General features: G+C 36.3%; 1 protein-coding gene across 1 annotated transcript in view; it reads left to right on the top strand.

Annotated features, from left to right (window-relative positions):
* The window catches only part of LOC126820771 (G-protein coupled receptor GRL101), a 186,063-nt gene that overhangs the window by 153,495 nt on the left and 11,382 nt on the right, over positions 1-21,186 (top strand). Inside the window, exons 2-15 of the mRNA XM_050548891.2 lie at positions 2,779-2,949; positions 3,953-4,060; positions 7,702-7,818; positions 11,314-11,436; positions 13,070-13,168; positions 14,555-14,668; positions 14,937-15,074; positions 15,453-15,590; positions 15,812-15,928; positions 16,542-16,658; positions 17,987-18,118; positions 18,533-18,652; positions 19,170-19,284; positions 20,400-20,474. Coding sequence (XP_050404848.2) covers positions 2,779-2,949; positions 3,953-4,060; positions 7,702-7,818; positions 11,314-11,436; positions 13,070-13,168; positions 14,555-14,668; positions 14,937-15,074; positions 15,453-15,590; positions 15,812-15,928; positions 16,542-16,658; positions 17,987-18,118; positions 18,533-18,652; positions 19,170-19,284; positions 20,400-20,474 — 1,684 coding nt within the window. The remainder of the gene's footprint in view (positions 1-2,778; positions 2,950-3,952; positions 4,061-7,701; positions 7,819-11,313; positions 11,437-13,069; positions 13,169-14,554; positions 14,669-14,936; positions 15,075-15,452; positions 15,591-15,811; positions 15,929-16,541; positions 16,659-17,986; positions 18,119-18,532; positions 18,653-19,169; positions 19,285-20,399; positions 20,475-21,186) is intronic.

The following is a 21,186-nucleotide window of genomic DNA, read 5'->3' as shown; positions in this document are numbered from 1 at the left end:
TAGTATGTAATGTCAACGATTTCTAATTGTTATCATTTCAAAATGCACAACCCGAAATAGTAATCCAAGACTCAAGCTGTGACGTTATTAGGGTCTAAAAACAAAATATTAAGATTCGGTTACCAATAAACCGCTACTTACAGTTTGCTACCCCCTTGGCAATATCCCATTTCGGAATCTGCTCCCTCTAGCAATCTACTTTAGCTGTCTACGGTACAGTACGAGGAGGGGGGCTGTCAATCTGAAGAACACCAAAGCTCAACCTGCTATTATTTAGAGTTCGGGCGATAGCTTCATATCCGAAAATGGCAACCACTAGTCACCTGTATTATAAAAAACATGTCATTTGGGGTTTTCACTAAACTTTTATTAAAAAATTAGGGTAGTCGTAGGTTTATCTTTAAAAAGACCCAATATAACGGTGGGGTTTTTGTTGCATTGTCGAACATTTAAATCAAAAACGAAACTAACAGACTTCTTCGATTTAATCTGATAGATTTTGTTTCCTTACTTATCAAAATAACATATTAGATCAACACGATCCAATAACTTATTTGACTCAAACAAGATAGATACAACATCTTATTTTGACCTGGGAGCCACGGTGGCTAGGTGGTTAAGACGCTGGCTCGCTAGCCTGGAGGTCGGGTGTTCTATCCCTGCATTGGCCGAGAAAGTTCATCCAGATTTTCCGACGTGGTTTCCCCTTGTCAGTGGTGCAGAACGGAGGGCCTGACAAGGACAGCTGTCTAGTCCTTCGGGTGAGACGAAAAACCGAGGTCCCGTGTATATATTGGAATGCACGTAAAAGATCCTCCTGGCAGTTGGAATTCGATATAAGAGTAGGCGATAGTGCCGCTGCCCGGGCAAAATTTCCCTCATAGCACACTGTATGACGTATGCCGGTCTTCATTAGCCCAGTATAGGAGCAGAACAGTAGGACGTTAAACCCCGTTTCATTTCATTTCATTTATTTTGACCTATAAAAGAACTTTCCGACCCCTTATTTTGACCTAAACAAGAAATATCCCACACCTTATTTTGACCTTAACAACAAATATTCAACATCTTAGTTTGACCTAAAGAAATATCCAAAATCTTATTTTGACCTAAACAAGAAATATTTAATATCTTATTTTGATCTAAACAAACTTTAACTCTGGCAGTGTGTGAACGTAGAAATGAGATTAGGATTTACTGTCAACTGTGACTTGTTCTATATAAACCAGAGACGATTGTTAAATATATTATATAGATGTTATATAGACACTTGAGAGACACGGATTATATTTATATCTGATAAAGACACAATTCCTGGAGGTGGGTTTAGACAAACAACCAGTGATAACGTTAGAAACGTAGCCTTCAATTATTTGCCGACTTCTGACCTCTTGATGAACTTTGATTGACAGATAAATATTAATATCAAGTTTTGCTTTTCCTCCATCTTTTCCAATTTGCTCATGTTACCCTTACCAACTCTCGTCTGCGACAATTACTGATCGAGGTTAAAAGGAAACATAATTACTAATATTATCAGGTGTTCTATAAAGGTATGGTATCGGACATCGCCTTCCACAAAGGTATGGTATCGGACATCGCCTTCTACAAATAGTGGGAGCCACGGTGGCTAGGGGGTTAAGACGCTGGCTCGCTAGCCTGGAGGTCGGGTGTTCGATCCCTGCATTGGCCGATAAAGTTCATCCAGATTTTCCGGCGCGGTTCCCCCTTGTCAGTGATGCAGGACGGGGGGCCTGACAAGGACAGCTGTCTAGTCCTTCGGATGAGACGAAAAACCGAGGTCCTGTGTATACATTAGAATGCACGTAAAAGATCCCTTGACAGTTGGAATTCGATATAAGAGTAGGCGATAGCCCAGAATAGGAGCAGAACAGTAGGGCGTTAAACCCCATTTCATTTCATTTTCCACAAATAGTAAAAACTGGGCGGTATTTTGGACTTGGATTCCAGATGCCGAAACTCGATGGAATAGTATTCAGCATTCACCAGGTTTGTCGCTTAGATATCGTTGCGTGTCTGAATGTCTTCAGTGAATAGAAGTAGTAACCATACCCTGCATCATGTACGACTGCAATGGCTACTTAACCCTAAATATCGCGACAGTTTAGTCCTTGATCTATCATTATCATGATCCGATGCTAGTGGATAAAAAGTCGATATTCCAAACCTATATTCAGAGAACGTCCACATCAAAATGGCCACCAGGTTGTCTGAGTGACATCAAGGACAACTGAACACAGACGAAAAGTGTTCTTGGTGTGATATATAAATGATAACGTCCCAAGATGATACGACAGAACGAGAAACGTTGACGTAACTATTAATATTCAAAGATAAAACTTGATATCAGATGCTGTTATGTCTGGACGGGGACGGTATATCGGTAAATATTGGATGAATTATTACACTCTAATAATTTTGTTCTTTTCGCCTCTTCATTAAGACAAACAGGCACACTGTATTCCCGATGGAATTAATCTTTTAAGGTACATTTCCCCTCAGTTGTGCGGTCAAATCTACAGTAGCCTCAAAATCTAAAATACTGACCTAAATTATCCAACATTTTGTTAATAGTAGTCATGCTTGCTTTAATCTTTCGAGAAAACTTGATACCTATTCTCAGTTATGATTCATTCCATGACAAATATTCCAATTCGATTTGTCTAAAATCGAATAAGTAGCCGCGTGGTTGATGAATATTGGGCTATGTAATGTGCCTTCCATATAGTTTATATTGCAATATTTATATTATTTCAGGTGTAGAGATGATTAGCATGGAAGATGAAGAAAAACAGAAGATTTGTTCACTTGAATCCAGCTTTAAGTGTGACCTTGAGTCGGAGATCGCCGAATGTGTTGATCAATCTCTTGTCTGTAATGGCATCAGTGAATGTTTGAATGGGAGAGATGAGAGCGTTGAAATATGCGGTAAGTAGGTCGAATAGTCTAACGCATGCACTGCCATAAAAGGTTTGTAATCTATGCAAGTGGTGAGTTCTGCCCTACAACAGAAGAATCTTACGCGAAACAAAACAATACATTTCTAGCACCAATTAGTCTAGAAACTTATGTAGAGCAAAACAACAGTGTGGTGTTAACTGTATTACTTTCTTTGAAATGGTACAAAATAATAAAAACTTTTTAAGTTATATATTGGCACTATTCGAGATTTTAACTTAACTAGAAAGTCTAGAAAGTTTCGCAATTTAAAAATTTAATTTCAAAATGAGAAAGCGATACTAAGTCCCGAATATACCAGTGCCCTGGTTACCACTATGCACACACCTTGTCAAATATACAAACAGTGATAACTTGGCTCAGAATGGAGTAATTTGAATGAAATTTTCAATATTTTCGTTTTACATTATCTATTTTTGAGATATTATAGCAAGAATGGTCAGCTCTTTATCTAAATCTTACATAATGTATCTTTAATGTAATATGTTTTTATACGTCCAAATACAGAATTTTTTACGGTCTCGATAGCACGGTCTAGTTCTATCATTTTGGGACTAACATGTTTTGAAGTACAATACTGCTTTTACAGTCATCAGAGCTATTAGTGGTGTAGTACTGTTATATTGCCAGTCATGTATGCAATATTGCAACAAGTTGGGTCAGAACAATACCCAATATATACATTATACAACAATACTACATAAATATGTATATTATTTTAGCTCCTCAAAAGGAAAGTGGCACCAGGTGTTCAAATGAAAAATTAGCTTACACTACCTCATGCATGACATCCATTACAACTCGAATTATCAGACTTCGAGATAATATTATTACGATAATAATATTTATATTTTGATAAGTTGTTTGCCGAATGACTTTTGTGGTAACATATACACTGTCTTAGTGTTCTCAAAACTCGATGTATCGCATTTCGAGATATGATATTTTATAGAAATCATTGTTATTCCAACAGGGTGTCTACCGAATGAGTTCCAGTGTAACAATACGCATTGTATAGATGCTATCAGAAGATGTGATACATTCTCGGATTGCGAAGATGGAAATGATGAACAAGACTGTGGTAAGTAATTAAGTTGCTCTGTGCATTTACATTCACATCAGAGAGAATACCATTTAATAAAATGTGCGATTTTAACAACGTTCTAGCTACTCATTTGGTCGCTTTCTGATCCCTGGCACATATCTTATCATGTACATTTATTATACCTTTCACTATCTTACTGGTAACCATTCATTGACTAGAAAATGGTGATCGGGTTGTAAAACGAAGTATCTCCACAGTATCTTTCTAAACAGCAACGTTCAATCATTATATTATAGAATAAGTGAGAGTGGCTGCTTTTTTCGATAACTAAGTAACATAACTACCGATTACCACAATGTATAATATGAAAAAAGAAGTGAAATGAAATGAATTGGGGTTTAAAGTTTATGAGGGACATTTTGCTCGGACAGGGGTTCTACGGCCTACTCTTAATCAAATTCCAACTGTCAAGGGATCTTTCACGTGTACACGGGACCTCGGTATTTCGTCCCAACGGCTATACGTTGTCCCTTGTCAGACCCTTAGTTATTCAGCGGAACCTAGCCGGAATTTTCTCGGCCAACACCGGGATCGACCATCGAATCTCTAGGTCTTCTCACTGAACCACCGCGGCTCCCTTATGAAATAAGAGAGGGTCGCTTGGGGTTTTTTTTCGACCCCACCATCACACAATATATTACATGTCTTTCCGTGATTCAGTTTACTGTTTCGTTTTTTTATCGTTCCCACATTACCAGATTACATGTCCACCTTTACAAATGTATTGTTTAGGTGGCCATTCTAATCTGACATATGAAACAAAACAAAAACAATTTACAGCCCAGTAATTCCAATTTAAATCACCATCTAACCTTATAAATAATTCCAATTTATCAGAGTTTGGAAGTAACTGTGGTATACAATCTAATCTAAAGTGTAAGTGGGCTGAAGATCCCTATATTAATTCTGCATTAGTCTTATCAATATTTAGTGATTAAAAGATAGTAAAATAGCGATTATTTATCATCGATTTTATGACCTGTTTATTTGTTGTCATTAGATACCATAAATACATAAGAACACCCGAAAATTGTAGAAGCTACCCCTTCTGCGTTGTTTTGAATCGTACAAAAGTAAAATACATATTTTCGCATTCTATACAACCAAACGATGGTAAAAACAGATATGTTTTCAATTGGGATTTCAAACATTTGAGAAAATGTCGGATATCGCACCCTGTAAATAATGAAATTAATAATCTATAATATTACTGCATGGAAAGATAATGATGAAAGCTACCAGAATCAACCAAATTTCTAGTCATCTCCCATTGAACACCATACAAAATTAAAGATCACTGGCGAAACCATTTAGAACGAGTGCCAATTGGTAAGGGTAGAAACAAGATCACCAGCTAATTTCAGTTACAAATTATACTTGCAAGTTTACCGATTATTAAAACATCGCCATTTGTCTTGCGTTGAAATAGTAGTATCGATTACGTCTTTAATTCATTCTATGATTAAAGGTAGCATCACCGGGAATTTATATAAAAAATGTTCCATTTTTTTTTTGGGTTAGAATATCGAAACCGATGGACCACCTTCTTTTAATATCGGCATTGTTACTTTAAATTGAACAAAACTTACCAGACATTGGTTTGACTGTTTTTTGTCTGTAGAAAAGTTCATCCTTTGATTATAGGACGTGTTGAAGATACATTCTCACGAATGTATTTATCGGGTGGTTATTTTCACTAAAAGTATGGTAAATTTGGTATATGGAAAGTATAGACGCTTAATCTTACTAGAAAAAATACTGGATTAAACAAAAAACACCCATGAAGCAAGCACTGGGCAAAAATGTCAAGGTATCACTAACTAGCAACCCGGCTAGGGGAGCGGTTGTTATTTCTTGATGAGAGAGAGAGAGAGAGAGAGAGATGGGGTTTAACGTCCACTCGACACAAACTAGGTCATTTCGGGACTAACATATGGTTTAATTTTATTTCAATAATTCGCTTGCGCGTAGGGGTCTTTAGCAGTGGGAGGAAACCGGAGGACCCGGAGAAAACCCACGAGGCTGGACAGGCGACCCTACTACTTATCACGTACAACCGGGCATTCGAAAACACGCCAGTTGACGCAATGACAGGTCTTATGATACAGCACGCACGTGTTTAGTTCTTGATTGAATGGTTAGGTGGTTTTGGGAACGTTGAGGGGTATAAACGTATAACAGACTAAACGGCGGAATACGAAGTTGGTATAAACGTATAACAGACTAAACGGCGGAATACGAAGTTGGCAGTAAATAATTCAAGAATTTGCTCAGGCCTTAATATTTATGGTAAATGGATAGTAAGTAATGACAAATACATTCTGTTTAATTGGCCCTCCCTGAATCAAGTTAGGTGACAAATATGGCTTCTAAAAGCGAATACAAAGATTTCAGAGGATTTGAAGCAAATTTATTAGAATATGTTCTTAGTCCAAATAAATCATCAAATCAAACAGTTTGTATCTTTAGGGTGAACAGATTTATTACGTCATTTGTGTCAGCTTAGTTTGTAAACCACTGAAATTTCGTCTGTGTTTTTTTCCGTTTTAGTTAACGATTTATAGTCTTTCTGAACCGTGTAGAGAGTTCGAAACCCCCCTAGTTTATCTGCAGTCTTTGAAGTTTAACAGCATTTACTTTCTGTCTAGTTCAACCATGATGATAAATGGGTAAATGTCGCAATTAATAGCTCAGGTGTATAAGTTGTGTTTAATCAGTAGGTGAAATCTACGTACGATTCATATTTTAATAGCTTTATAATACGAGTATTATTAAATAGTTAACCGTTCCTACGTATTTTAAAAGTTACTTTCTTTTTATTCGCTTAAATTTCTATCAGACTGTTTACATTAATTATATAACTTTTGCGCAGTGGGCTGGTTGTTTTTGGCGCGTTTAGAAAATATAGTAATATCAATTTATCGTGGATAGCATTGCCAGGTGTCCTAGAAAGAGGGGACCACAGTGGCTCAGTGTCTTTTTTCTACCTTTTTTAACCTGGTGGTCCCGGGTTGGCCAGGAAGGTGGCTCGGACTATTTCAGCGGCGTACCCTTCGTCTGTTGTGCAGGAAAAGGACGCGCTGTCAAGGAACCGCGTCTAGTCGTTCGGATTGGACGAAAAACCAAAGTCCAGTGTAGTTGTGCACGTAAAAGAACTGTTGAAGTAAAGAGTAGCCCCCCCCCCCTTCCCACAGCACCATAGTGAACTGTAAATGATTAAAGCTGTTTTTAGGTTTGTACGTGATGATTGTCTAACTCTGTGGGTTTTCTCCGGTTACTCTTAAGACCTGTTGTTCGAGCAAAATTCCTTCGCGAGCATTGAGTTTGTGACAGTACCACAATTGTTATAGTATCTTTGTCCCACAATTTAAGACACAAAATCGAAATACCAATGCTTGATGTACGCCAGGGTTGGATTCAATGGATTAAAACGAATTTGTCAATTTGGTTCGCGACAATTAAAGATGGCGATGGGAAGCATCATAGATCGATGGAATTTTTATCCGTCATAACTTTGTAAATAAAATAGCTTTCACAATATTGTAGTTTACAATGGATTCCTATAGCGTTGAAATCCCGCTCGTTTAGTATTAAAATATTTTTGTTTTCATTTTCAGAAACACACATCTGCCCTGAAAATTTCATCAAATGTGACAACCATTTTTGTATAGCTCGATACAGTGAGTGTAATTTTGTGGATGATTGTGGTGATAACTCTGATGAAATCCGATGTAGTAAGTACATTATATTTTTACATGGGATTGTAGACCTAAATCGTTGCGCCGGGCATCTTATATCCTTTTTATTATCAGCTATTAGTATGTGAAATATGACGTAGTAAGAGATCAATTATTATTATTGTCTTTCGCGTTGACTCTCTCACCAAGAAAGTATTGATCTATGACTTATATTAACCGCAAAAGGCATATTTTAAGATTTCGATGATGAGATTTTATAAAATTTAATTCCAGCTTTAAAGGGTACCTGCCAGAATTCACTTTGTTAAACACTGTGAACGTTCTAACGCCAAAAGTGATCATCCGATGTTTGTGAAATTTATATGCATTATTTAAATTAGTAAAGTGAAAAAATATATTGAATTTCAACAATTTCCGTTAATTACTTTCAGAGTTATGGCCTTGTTTCATTTTGTTGAACGCTCTAACGCCAAAAGTTATCATTCCATCTGTATGAAATTTATATGCATCATTTAGATTAGTGAAACGACAAAGCCTATTGAATTTCAGCAATTTACAATAATTACTGCTAGAGTTACGGCCCTTGTGTCACTTTGTTGAACCTTGCAAATGCTCGATTTATGAAAGTTATCATCTGATATGTATGAAATTTATATGCATCATTTACATTTCTGAAACGGAGGTCTATTGAATTTTAGAAATTTCCGTCAATTACTTCTGGAGTTATGACCCTTGTTTTACTTTGTGAACCTTGTGAGTGTTCGAATGATAAAACTTGCCACCTGATCTGTATGAAGTTTATATGCATTATTTAAATTAGTAAAACGAAGAAGCCTGTCAAATTTCAACAATAATTTCTGTATATTACTTCCAGAGTTAAGGCCCTTGTTTCAGTTTGTAGAACCTTGTGAACTCTCAAATGACGAACATTATTATCTGATCTGTATGAAATTGTCTAAATGCCCTTCAATTACCTATGTGTCGTTGCCTGTCAACCTATCTTTATGTCTAACGATGGCATATATTCGTTTCATGAGCATGTAGGAAACCGAAGCCTTTCTACTGTGGCCATGGATTTTATCGGATATCGACAATAGAAACGATTTTCGTTAAGTCGTCGTAGTTTTGCTTACACGCCATATGTTTCTAATCTCTTGTTATCCTTTAATGCGCTTACCTAAATATTCTCTAATAGTCTCTATCTCTTATCAAATTACTAGACAGCTATTTCCCCTTTAAAGTGAGGTCTTCTCCAGATAGTGTTTACTTATTGTGTATTCGAGATACGTTGCGGTGTGTGAGTGTGATTGTCTAACATTGTCTCGGAAATCAACAAATGGCCAAGTTATTTTCAATAGACGTTTTCTCTGCGGATGCTGATCCGTTTTACATTTTAATTTTCTTTTTCCAACATGAGTATACGTAGTACGGTGGATAATTAAGGATATGCAAAAAAAGAATATCTCGAGCGCTCGAGATACTAAATCAAGCGCTCGAGATATTAAGTCAAGCGCTCGAGATACTAAGTCGAGCGATTGAGATACTAACTCGAGCGATTGAGATACTAACTAAGTCTTTGGATGGGCTGTAAAAACGAACACATGACTATCTTTATTCTGCAAGTGTATCATTAAATAATGCACAAAATTATACAGCTTAAAACATCGGTTGAGATGTGTTCGATTGTATTATCTCGAGCGCTCGACTTAATTATCTCAAATGATCGACTTAATATACTATACCCCAAGCGCTCGACTTAGTATCTCGAGCTCTCGAGATATTATTCTTTTCTTTTTTTTTCTTTTTTTTTCTTTTTTTTTTTTTGCATGTCCTAAATCAGCCACCGTAGTATAACCCGATTTTAGCAAAATAATGAAATCGACAATGGCATATCTCTTTTAGCGCTGTAAATATAAGTATGGCGTAATTTAAATTATCATCCCTAGTTATAAAAACAAATATCTTCAACACTATTTATCAAACTATTTGTCAAACTATTTATCACACTATTTATTAAACTATTTATTAAACTATTTATCACACTATTACTAATTATCAGAATTTAATCAAATGTTGTTGGGGTTGGGGTTTTTTTTTAGGGGGGGGGGGGGGGTAAGTAAAGTATCTGAAATAAACTTTAATTCTAAATTTACTACTCTCAGCCTATACTTCATACTTCCACTTTAACTTGATATCTGGTTACAAAACGATAGATAATGCCAAACCAAACACGATGAATTAACAATTTTCTCAAAATACCAATCCTTTTGTTGCAATCTGTGTTTTCTTCTTTCGTTGTTTTATAGTACAGATGTTGAATTATCTACGTTGCGACAGAAACAATTATCATCAATAACATAACTTAACTATAAATGATAACATGGTGTAGATTTTTATATTTTATATTCGTTCAATGACATTTAACTACCAGTTTATATATAGTAACATCCCATGTTTGTCTGTTAAAAACTTCGATATGTATTACTTCCATGTCCACATTTTATTGTGCCGTCATTAGTAATATATATTAAATATGAAGATTTAAAAACTATGTGGAAACTATGTCGAACCATCAGTTACCTTTATATGAAATGAAATGAAATGAAATGGGGTTTAACGTCCTACAGTTCTGTACCAACTGGGCTAATGAAGTCCGGAATACTCGGTAATATAGTGTGCTATAAGGGGAATTATGCCCGGACAGCGGCACTATGACCTACTTTTATTTAGAATTCCACGGAACCTCGGGGTTTCGTCCCGTCCCATGCCACACCCTCCTCCCTCCACCACTGACATGGTGGAACCTCGCCGGAAATTGCTTATCTCTTTTTAGATGGTATATAGCACTAAGTTATAAACAGAACTCGTAGTCATCCAAGTGATTCCAAGTAAACGTCTCAGATTGTCATAAAACCATTTATTAAAGAAAAACTTGCATAATACATCAACGGGTTTTTCAGTGTACAAACTCAAAAACTATGAAATGGTCTCCAGTGTAATTTACACACTTGCCAGTCTAGAGCTATTTGTTAAGAAGAAACTAAAAACTTATTTTACAGACGTTAAATTTAGAAGATAAACACTTCCTGTTTCGCATTTAGAGGGGTGTTATTGTCCAATGGACATGTCCTGAGATCATTAGGACCTAAGACGCGTTTATCGATATTGTAATATGCTATTTTAGCGTTTTAAAAGAAATCACTAAAACGGAGGAGTGTTATTGTCCAAGCGACAGTGTCTAATTGGCCAATCAAAACGCAAGATTCGCCCTTAAGCATGTTACAATGATAGTTTAAATTAGTTTAGAGTTAATGATTGTGTGGCATATTTTAGCGCGTAGAGAATGTTTTACAGCAGAGTTTAGAGTAAGGATGTATATGTTTCAGAGCGTAGAGAGTGTTTTACAACAGTAATGATATGTGATATATTTCAGAGCGTAGAGAATGTTTTTCAACAGAGTTTAGAGTAATTATAGTTGATATATTTCAGAGTGTAGAAAGTGTTTGAGTAATGATATATGATATATTTCAGAGCGTAGAGAATGTTTCACTACAGAGTTTAGATGTAATAATTCCCAGTGTATACCAATGTCATATTTATGTGATCAACAAGTTGACTGTAAAGATGGTTCCGATGAAGAACCTAACAACTGTGGTAAGGTTTAATGGTATTCTTATCCAATCGCAGCCGTGGTAGTCGACCGGTAATCGTTAAACTGGACTCTTGACCAGAATAACCCGAACTCCATTCCCTACGTGGACCGAGAAGTATCTTCTTGATTTTGGAATTGGAATTCCGGACTTTCCAAAAAGTACGAAACTGAAAATATTTACAAAAGATAACCAAGCACAAGAAACTGGGACGTACATTGAACAGTTACTGGACGATTGTAGAACAAAATTAATCTGTCCTGGTTTGATTCATTAAGCATATTTTTGGTATGACAATAGATTAATGTGAACGAAATTATAAAATGCGACACTTCTAATCATCTATGTGTCTGAAGTTGGGCATCCGTGCTCTAAAATCTAACCAAGATATGTTCATCGCTTAGCTAAAGAACAGACAATCCACACTAAGATCAAAGAAAAATAGTTACACAAATGAAGATATTACCATACAGTTACATCAGTAACTGCCATGGAACATTGTATATGTAACATACTATTACCGATATTTGAACGAAACAATACCAAAACATTAGGAAATAAAAGGAAATGGTATTTTAGGTCCGACTTTTCTAAGGCTTTAGACCTAGACTGTGAATTAAACAAAAACTGTAGAATTAGCAATTCAAACTAGAACAGAACAGGTTTTAAGTCAGATATATTTAGGTGAAATATGTAACCCATGTGTCAGTTCAGTTTTCCAAATTATAAAAGGCTTTAAGTAAATTTCTTCTCCGCTGAGATAATTTCGAATAAAAATGGCATAACAATCTGGTAAACTAAATCGTCACTTTAAAAGGGAAACAGCGTCCCTTTAACCACTTATTAATGTAATGACCCAATGTAGACGTCATTCAAAAACATTACATTCCTTGACAATCAGTTATTGTCTAAATGATCCACCAATCACCATCGTTGTTATAAATACAGGTAATGATGGCCTTACGGGATTGAATACAATCTATAATAACCCGTCTGATGAGCCAATTTTTTTCTCGATTGCTCATAAACAAGATTTAGTTGATCCACGTCTTATTTTGTGACAATTCCATATATCATCTAAATATGGCATTAAGTTCAAATCAAAGGATGTAGCGGAATCTTAAAGCCAATGAACATTTCAGAAGTTCCTTTATTCCATATCCACGATGATGTATAGATTTTATTTGATATTAAGACTAAAGGATAATAAGAAGTCATGGGTTATTTCCCCTTTATCGACCACTAATAACAAGCTTTTGTTTTCTAAAATCTTTCAAGTAGTCCATTTTCCTCGAGATTTTAGTTGGCAAACGAATTCCAGTCAACTTTCCCAGTACATCGTTAATGTTCATTTGTGAAAATCGTCGGCCCAATATATTAGTATGACGCGAACTGATTGCAATCATTAGAAGAATATAAATCTAGTTAAAATGTCTATAAAAATATCCTCTCATTAAAGTGATTATAAAAATTCAAATATCCCACTAAGGAAACTACAGCCTCGCAACCAATCAATCGGGGGTGGTGCGTTCAGGGCAGTCATACCTGCAATCAGATATGTTTTAACATTATTAAAACATTCAAACATACCAAATAGTATTGTGCTGCTTTGTTTGTAATCTTGATCTCTATTTCAGAACTTCACTTCCGGTGTCCGAATGGGTTATATGTAAACCGGGCCAGGGTGTGTGATGGTTTTGTTGATTGTCATTTTACACATTTGGACGAGGCTCAATGTACGTATTGTAGTCTTATTTATTGGTGATTTTTACGATAGCAATATTGTTATGAATTTATATAAAAAAAAAGTCTGACAACCCATAAATTGGTTGTCAAGTGACGTTATCGGGTGATAAATAATGGAAATTTTTCAAGAATACTGGACACTCAAATATTTTGCACTAATGAAATTGAAATTTACATGAGCGCTAAAATAAATTGATGCAGCAGTGGTGAGTTTTTTTATTTGTAATTATATACCGTAATGCCGAAATGCTACGTCGGCGGGGAGTCAAGAGGTCGTATCTGGCATATTTTGAGAATTTCACATTTTTGCTTAATCGGAATGAGAATTTTCTTGCGCATCTTTTGATCCAGTTGTCGTATTTCTAAGCCAATGAAATGAGGGTTTTATAGATTTTGTTTTAAAATGGAGTTACAAAAAAATATCAATATTAACAGCGAAAATGTCGCATTTCCTTGAAAAAATCAACTTTGTATTTTACCAAAGCATTACAATCAAACCAAATATTATTGAAATTATTGTTGGGCCTCTACTGTGTGAAATCTGTGAAATTGAAGCAGGTAAAGGTGAATTCATCACGAGTTACGTCTTTGCTGTATCAAATGGCAAATAGCTAGCTTTCACTCCTTATTTGTGCACTAGATGTGTAGCATGATACGTGCGGTTAGCTACATACTGTTTAAACGGTTACACGTACACTTTTTACAGAAATATTCAAAAAAATCTTTAGAAATACGTCATTTTACATACGACATTTTGATGTGACGTTTCTGTATGAAATTTTGATTCTTAACCTCTATGCGATTTTTGGCTCCCCTGGACATTTTCGCAAATCCCTCATACAACCTTTTGACTCCCCACCGACGTAATGATATAAACGTTATTGCGAGATACGCATTAGAGACTTTTGACAAGCGTAAATTTCTGGTCCGTATCGCGTATCCGTATGGATTTTGCGTGTGACGTCATCAATGTGTGTGCATTTCTCATACGTGATACGTCACACGGATACGGCAGCACGTATCGAACAGCTTTCATACGGAAAAGGTCCGTATATCATTGTCGTGTCCTTTTAACGTCTTTTTTGCTACTTTTAGACGCTGAAATTGTCGGCTCTAATAGGCACTTGACTAGTACTGATGGTGATCTTGGTAGATATCTGCCATCATGCTGTTATAGAACTAAGCTCAGTTGATCGACGCACACGTACGCGACGCGAAAATCTGCTAAAACTCTAAAACTACATTGACGCAAAGTATCACGTATACGATACGAATACGTGATACGGATGGGAAAATTCCGCTTGCCAAAAGTCTCTATTATTCGAGTTAATCAACGCAACCCGGTAGCTTATTAGGTGGTGCATTTATATTTATAGGTGGTGATTGTCCCACTAAACAGTTTAAATGTAACAATAACCAATGTATCGACGAGGCTAACATCTGTGATGGTAAATGTGATTGTAAAAACTGCGAAGATGAAAACAACTGCAGTAAGTAAAAGTCGTCTTCTATAATAAATACAACCAACTATCTACTCTATATACGAAATGGTGGAGGATCTGTATGTGTACATTAACTGAATAATTCTGAATTCGGTAGATTGCGCTGTAATGTTTCTGGTGAATAATATACAAATTATCTACGTAATTTAGGGAGTAAGAAACGTACATGTAGCCCAAATAAATAATGCCCAGCAATATAATGCCGGGTCTACTTTATAGTTTATAGTATTTGATGTATGTGAGATTTTATATTTAGCTCTAGCCAGTGAAGAATGTGAAATCAATGACAGATATATGTGTAAGAAACAACACAGATGTATCAAAAAGGAATATCTGTGTGACGGCCATAACGATTGTAAAAATACCAACACTGGAGCGGATGAATATTTCTGTAGTAAGTATATAATATTTAACCAATTTCTAATATTTTCAATGAAAAATATTAGTATCGGTAATACATGTAATCTTTTCGGGGTAAGACAGAGAGAGATAATTACACGGTATATTTTATTTCAATAGTTATTCGCTCTCAGGTATTTAGCAAACTCGAGATCACAGAACAACTCATGGGGAAACTGACAGGGACTGGAGGAAATCCCGAAATACTGACTGACATTTGTTGTGCACGAGACATTGTATACTTACTATTTCGGATACAAGGTCTCATTTGTAAAATTCATATAATAAAGAAACTTTTAGTAATGTTGTATACTATTAATACATGGAAAATATTAAAATTAAACAACTTATATAAATAATGTGTTGTTTCCAGGTGACATTAAAGATGGTTGTACTAACTTTAAAGATGCTGGTAAGCATTTTGTTTGTCCTGAAGGAAGATGTTTGCCTGATAGTGTCAGATGTGATTATTACGCAGATTGTCTGGGTGGCGAAGATGAGGAGAACTGCAGTAAGTTTTAATGTTCGTTTCATTCAGACACTTTGAGACTAAAAAGGTGTTTGCAAAGTAGTAAATTTGTTGATTTGGCTAGCAGTTCATGGGGATCTTCTCCAGCTGAATTGGCCTATTATCATAATCATCAATGTATATTATATATTTTCCTACATTCTAAGTGTAATACAATTTGTATATTATATATTTTCTAAGTATAATATAATTGTATATTATAGATTTTGCTAGTTGTGAGGTAGATGAATATCAGTGTATGAACCATCAGTGTATAAAACAACATAAGAGATGTGATGGTAACATGGATTGTTTTGATAGAAGTGACGAGGCTCATTGTGGTATGTACCCTCTGTGGTCCCTGTTTCGCCTAAAACGACCTTAGTACCAAAACCGAAGCTTGTTGCGTAATGTATCCGCCACACACATTATTTCCTCTACAAATGGTCGTGACCCGTGCCCCAACCCCGCGTCAGACACACTCAACTTTTCATTTCGTCTAAAAGAAAGTTTTTGGTCTCAGATAACCCATTGTCTTTACCGTCGGTTTCAAACTACATTCTCAACAACTGACATTGATAATCGAGGCTCGATTAAAGATGTGTCTGGGCGGATAGAAGGGGTTTGATTTAGCCCAACGATTATTTGATCTTCAGAAGAATGGGATTCTTTTAATTGGTTACCAACACACACCTTTATTGCAGTTTGATTATATTTAATAAATGATATTTCACACGCATCCTCTTATGTTTCTTTGATAAATGTAGATGTAGAGATATATCAGTATTTGTTCCTAAGTAATAAAACATAACAGTTCCATATGCAATACCATTGGAACCATTTCTGGCCTGGTCTAAATTGAAGCACCAGTACATTTTTATTTGTGAAAAGCTGGTTGGAGTACACTATGCTAGCACCACCACAATATATCATATGAAACTGTTTATATTACAGGAAACTATGGTTGTTTAGCTAAGTTTAAGAAATGTGCCAGTGGTCAATGTATTAAAGACAATTATTGGTGTGATTACTGGAATGATTGTCCTGATAATTCAGACGAGTTGAATTGCTGTAAGTTATTATTGTCTTTGGTATTTAATGGGAGGGGGTTTGGGTGGCGTGGGGTTGACCTGTGGTCAGTAAATGCGCTTAAATCACATGATCTGTCGTTGATTAAAGATTGATCATACTCTAAAGAAAGGCGTTTTCTTACTTGTCCTGTTTGAAGTCTCGGTGTCGGGGTTTGACTCGTTACGTGGTTTGTCTTAGTGCCTTGTTTTGTGGGCATATTATGGCTTCGCTTTGTCCGTCGGTCCGTCACCAATTGGCCTGTGAACGCGATAGAGGCTACAGGTTTTAACGCATGCTTTTCAAATTTGGTGTAAAGCATGGTAGTCATGAGGCGACGGACCCTATCAATATTCAACCTTTCAGAATTATCCCCCCTGGGTCCAAAACCTTGTGAACGCGAAATAGACTACTTACTAAATTTTTCAAATTTAGTCATGAGAAGACAAATCAGCGTTCTACGCCTTACCGTTCTATTGTTATCTTCCCTTTGCTGTAAACCTTGTGATCGCTACATTTTTTATCGAAATCTTTTCAACTTCGGTCATTAGAGAATGAACCCTATCGTTCAGGGACAATCCCGCTTTTGCCGAAAACCTTGTGAACGCGATATACGTTAAAGTTTTTAACAATTTTTTTTCAATTTGGTTTGAAGCATTGGGGCCATGAGAGGGCAAACCATATCATATTCAGTCTAATGTGACTTTCTATTTTGAAGTTATAGGTTTTAACGGATTTCTTTGAAATATGGTGGGAAGCATTGGGATCAGCGGTCTATGACTTTCGTTCGGAGTTATTTCCCCTTTTCGGAAAAACCTTGTGAACATCGTAAAGGCTTTAGTTTTTAATGGATCTTTTTTCATATTTGGTTCGAAACATGGGGTCAACGAGGCCTATCGATATTCATAATCTGCAGCCTTCCATTCCCGAGTTATACCCTTTTCTCGAAAAAGTTTATAGGTTTTAACAGATTAAATTTCTTCAAGAATGCCAAATCTTTATGAAATTTGATCAACATCTAAGTTCTCCTTTCGGGTAAGCTGCAGTTTAGACAAAGCTGCTGTGTGGGTATTCCGCGCTTTGCATGGCTACCTTTTACAAAGAAAACGACCATTAACTTGATACTTTTGCAAGTAAATGACAGACGTTCATACTAACAATACTATATTCAACAGAACAAGATAGATCTATAAATAGTTCGGGAATAACAAATACTTCCATATTGTAATATTCAATCTGTTTGTGTGCTACATCCTAATATGGGACACATGATGTATAATTAACAGTGTATATTTTGATGTTTTATATATCAGTTTTGGTTTAATCCACAGCCCAAGCAGAATGTAAACCAGGAGAATATAGGTGTACTAACGGTCAGTGTATACCACAAGAGAATTATTGTTATAACGGAAAGGCTGGTGGCAGACATGTTTGTTCTGATTATTCTCATTTACTCAACTGCTGTAAGTTTTATTGTATTCTCATGTTAATCCCGCCCCACCCCCCGTTTCCCTAGGATCCAGACGAAGGCCATTATTTATGTGGCTAAAGTCGACACTTGTTTGGTTTCAGACAGAAAGTTTTGTCATTATTGTCCTTATTTTTACACAATCTACAAGGATTTACAAATGTTAACAACCGCTTCCGCCCATGGAGAGTGATATCCATGCCTACAATACCAGATACTATTATATAGTGCACTCTATAGTCGATGACTGAACAAGCACTTACATTGCAGATGAATTTGGCACGGGTTAGGATTTGGGTCTATAAAACATTTCAGTGGGTCGAACGATTGCTATTGATTTCAACTAGTCACATGATGCTTGCTTTTGATTTTAGTCAATCACAACGGATCATTAAATTTGTAATTTCAGCAAATCACCAATGTCTACCTGGCCAGTTTAAATGTCGTAATTCATATTGCATTGATGATAATCAGGAATGTGATGGAATGCTGGATTGTAAGATGACGTATTGGGATGAACATAACTGTCGTAAGTTTACTCTGTATATTTATATTAATGTCTGACCAATCATATCCAGATGTAAAGACTAAAGAAGCGAACGTAACGCTGTATTAGCTGCCGACGCCATATCATGGTTCGGTAAATTATTGTGTAAGTAGAACAACACCATTTCAAATCTCGGTTTCCGAAGACAATCATTTGCTGAAAGTGGGGCAGGTTTAAAACATCTAGGTCATCAGAAGGCAGGAGTCATGGTTCCACGGTCATAATACAACACTGATATCTATAGCCTGGACTTCTTAATTCCAACTCGAATCCATCGCTCATTAAATATACGGATATTAAGTTTTACTTTTCTGCGCCAACCGGGATACTATAGACGGGCATACGTCATGCATGTGTGATTTTTTTGTCCGGACCGCGCCGATAGGGCTTACTCTTGTTCTGCCGGTCATTGAACCAGCGCGATATTCACTCAATCACCGTGTTTCTCGTTTTAAAAGTTAGTATAGCGTATATGTTTTGTTAAACTCTTATATTTCAGCTTACAGTTGTCCGTATAAATCTGATCTTTGCACGTGCGTTGACGAAGAAATGGATTGTGAGAATAGGAACTTCACAGAGTTACCGTCCTTTATAGACAACACATTAACCAAGTTGTAGGTAAAAGCTAATATATTAGAAACACGACCACGCCCCTTTTATATATTTTTAAATCTATTATTGCAACATCGGTTACATTTAAATAAAAACAAAATATATGCTCACTAGACATATTTAATCAGTCGACTAAAATGAGATAATACGACATTTCTTATCTTACACAGGAGAAATATAAACAAGTAAATATATAGTTTATGGTGTGGTAAAAAAAAGAATATATTTGCAAACTTTCGTACCGGTATTGATTTCGTCCATACCATATGGCAGTTGCTCATAGTATCGAGCTCTAACTCACACATTAATTCGGCATCAAAGTGTTACAAATACGATAAGTGATGTAAAAGGAATTCAAACTGGGGTGTAAAATAATTTATGAAAAATATATGCGAAACTAGGTGTGGGTCTAAATGCCATCAAGATATTTCAAGTCTTTACCTATTGTGTGTGGTGCTGACAAGACAACTTATTCTAATCATTGAAATGCACATCGTCTTTAACTGGACCCATGTATTAATCTATTCTAATATTTGTGAAGTTTGTTTGTCTGTCTGTTCGGGGTTGGCGGCTACACTAGGTCTGCCTCGAGTCTGAAATTTGGGGTATAGGGGTAGCTCGGACCGGGGAGTAACATAGGCCAGGTGCGTTAGTCTACCACTTCCGGTTTCGGGGTTATGACCCCCGAGCGAAGTCGGGCATTCTTCTAGTAGGTTTATATTTTTATGTGTACTGCAGTATATTAGCTTGTAAAATAACCCTTGATTATTGGAATTCAATGATAAAGAACAGTATAAAGAAATAGCCAGTGTCCGGACAAAAGTCTCAGACCCTTAAATATTGGCCATGTTGACTATTTGAAGAAATAAAAATGGACAAGCACTATTACGTACAATTATATCTAGAAATTAAAAGCATGCATTTCTATACAACAGGATTACTCATACGGGTTACTACTGTACAGAGATCTTAGAAACGGGCAATATATATCCACCAATGAGGAATCGATATGTTACAGTATAGTTTCAAAATGGCCGAGGAATGTTTTGACGGTATAACTACGCCATTTCCTTTAAAGCAGTTTGATCCAAGTTCTTTTTATTTGTTGATATTTCAGTCGTCTATCTGGTAATAACATGAACGCTTCTATATCTCAAGATACCTTTAAAGATTTTCCAAGACTCACTTACTTGTAAGTATAGTTTGTTTTATATTTCGTACCCAGTGTCTCTCAATGTCGTCACCTCCGTCCTATCAGTTATCAGGTTGGATTATGAATCTATAGTACCGGATTTACCTTAGTCTTGGCAGGCTGAAGCCTAGGGCTTCAAAATCCAGGAGGCCTCCTGTCAATATGTATAATATTTTGGATACTGTCATATTCGTCATCATCCTCAACTTTGCTCAATAATTGTGTTTTACAACCCATTTTCCTTTTCCTCTGGGCACGAGAATAGGGAGGCGCCTCTTAAGTGGAATAGCCTAGGTCCTTTCTTTATCAAAATCCGGCACTGATGGCTGGTTAAGATTTTATTAGGGCCCAGTATGCACCAAAGGGGGCAGTGATGTGTAATAGGACCTTTACCCACCGATCGCTCCTGGTACAATAGATAATTTAGACTACTTATACTTTCATTCAGCATACACAATTGAAAATAACTTTTTACTTAAACTCTTGAGGTCCGCCAGTTGTCGGGAGCATCGGGGTTATAGAGCCCCCTACAGCACATGCTTTTAACCAGCTCTAATTGGTGTAAAACCCTCGGCTACCCTGTCCTATGGGTAATTCAGACACAACCATCTCTTCGTCGGGAACTCGGTTCTATTGGTCGTAACTACAAGAAACCAATTACTGTAACGAATCAAGATAGAGTGGTATTTGGTTTATCTAAACCAGACTTTGT

Source organism: Patella vulgata, chromosome 1, assembly GCF_932274485.2.
Source record: "Patella vulgata chromosome 1, xgPatVulg1.2, whole genome shotgun sequence".
Classification (NCBI taxonomy): Eukaryota; Metazoa; Mollusca; class Gastropoda; family Patellidae; genus Patella; species Patella vulgata.
The sequence above is the reverse complement of the archived record's forward strand: the minus strand, read 5'-3'. Positions and strand labels throughout refer to the sequence as shown.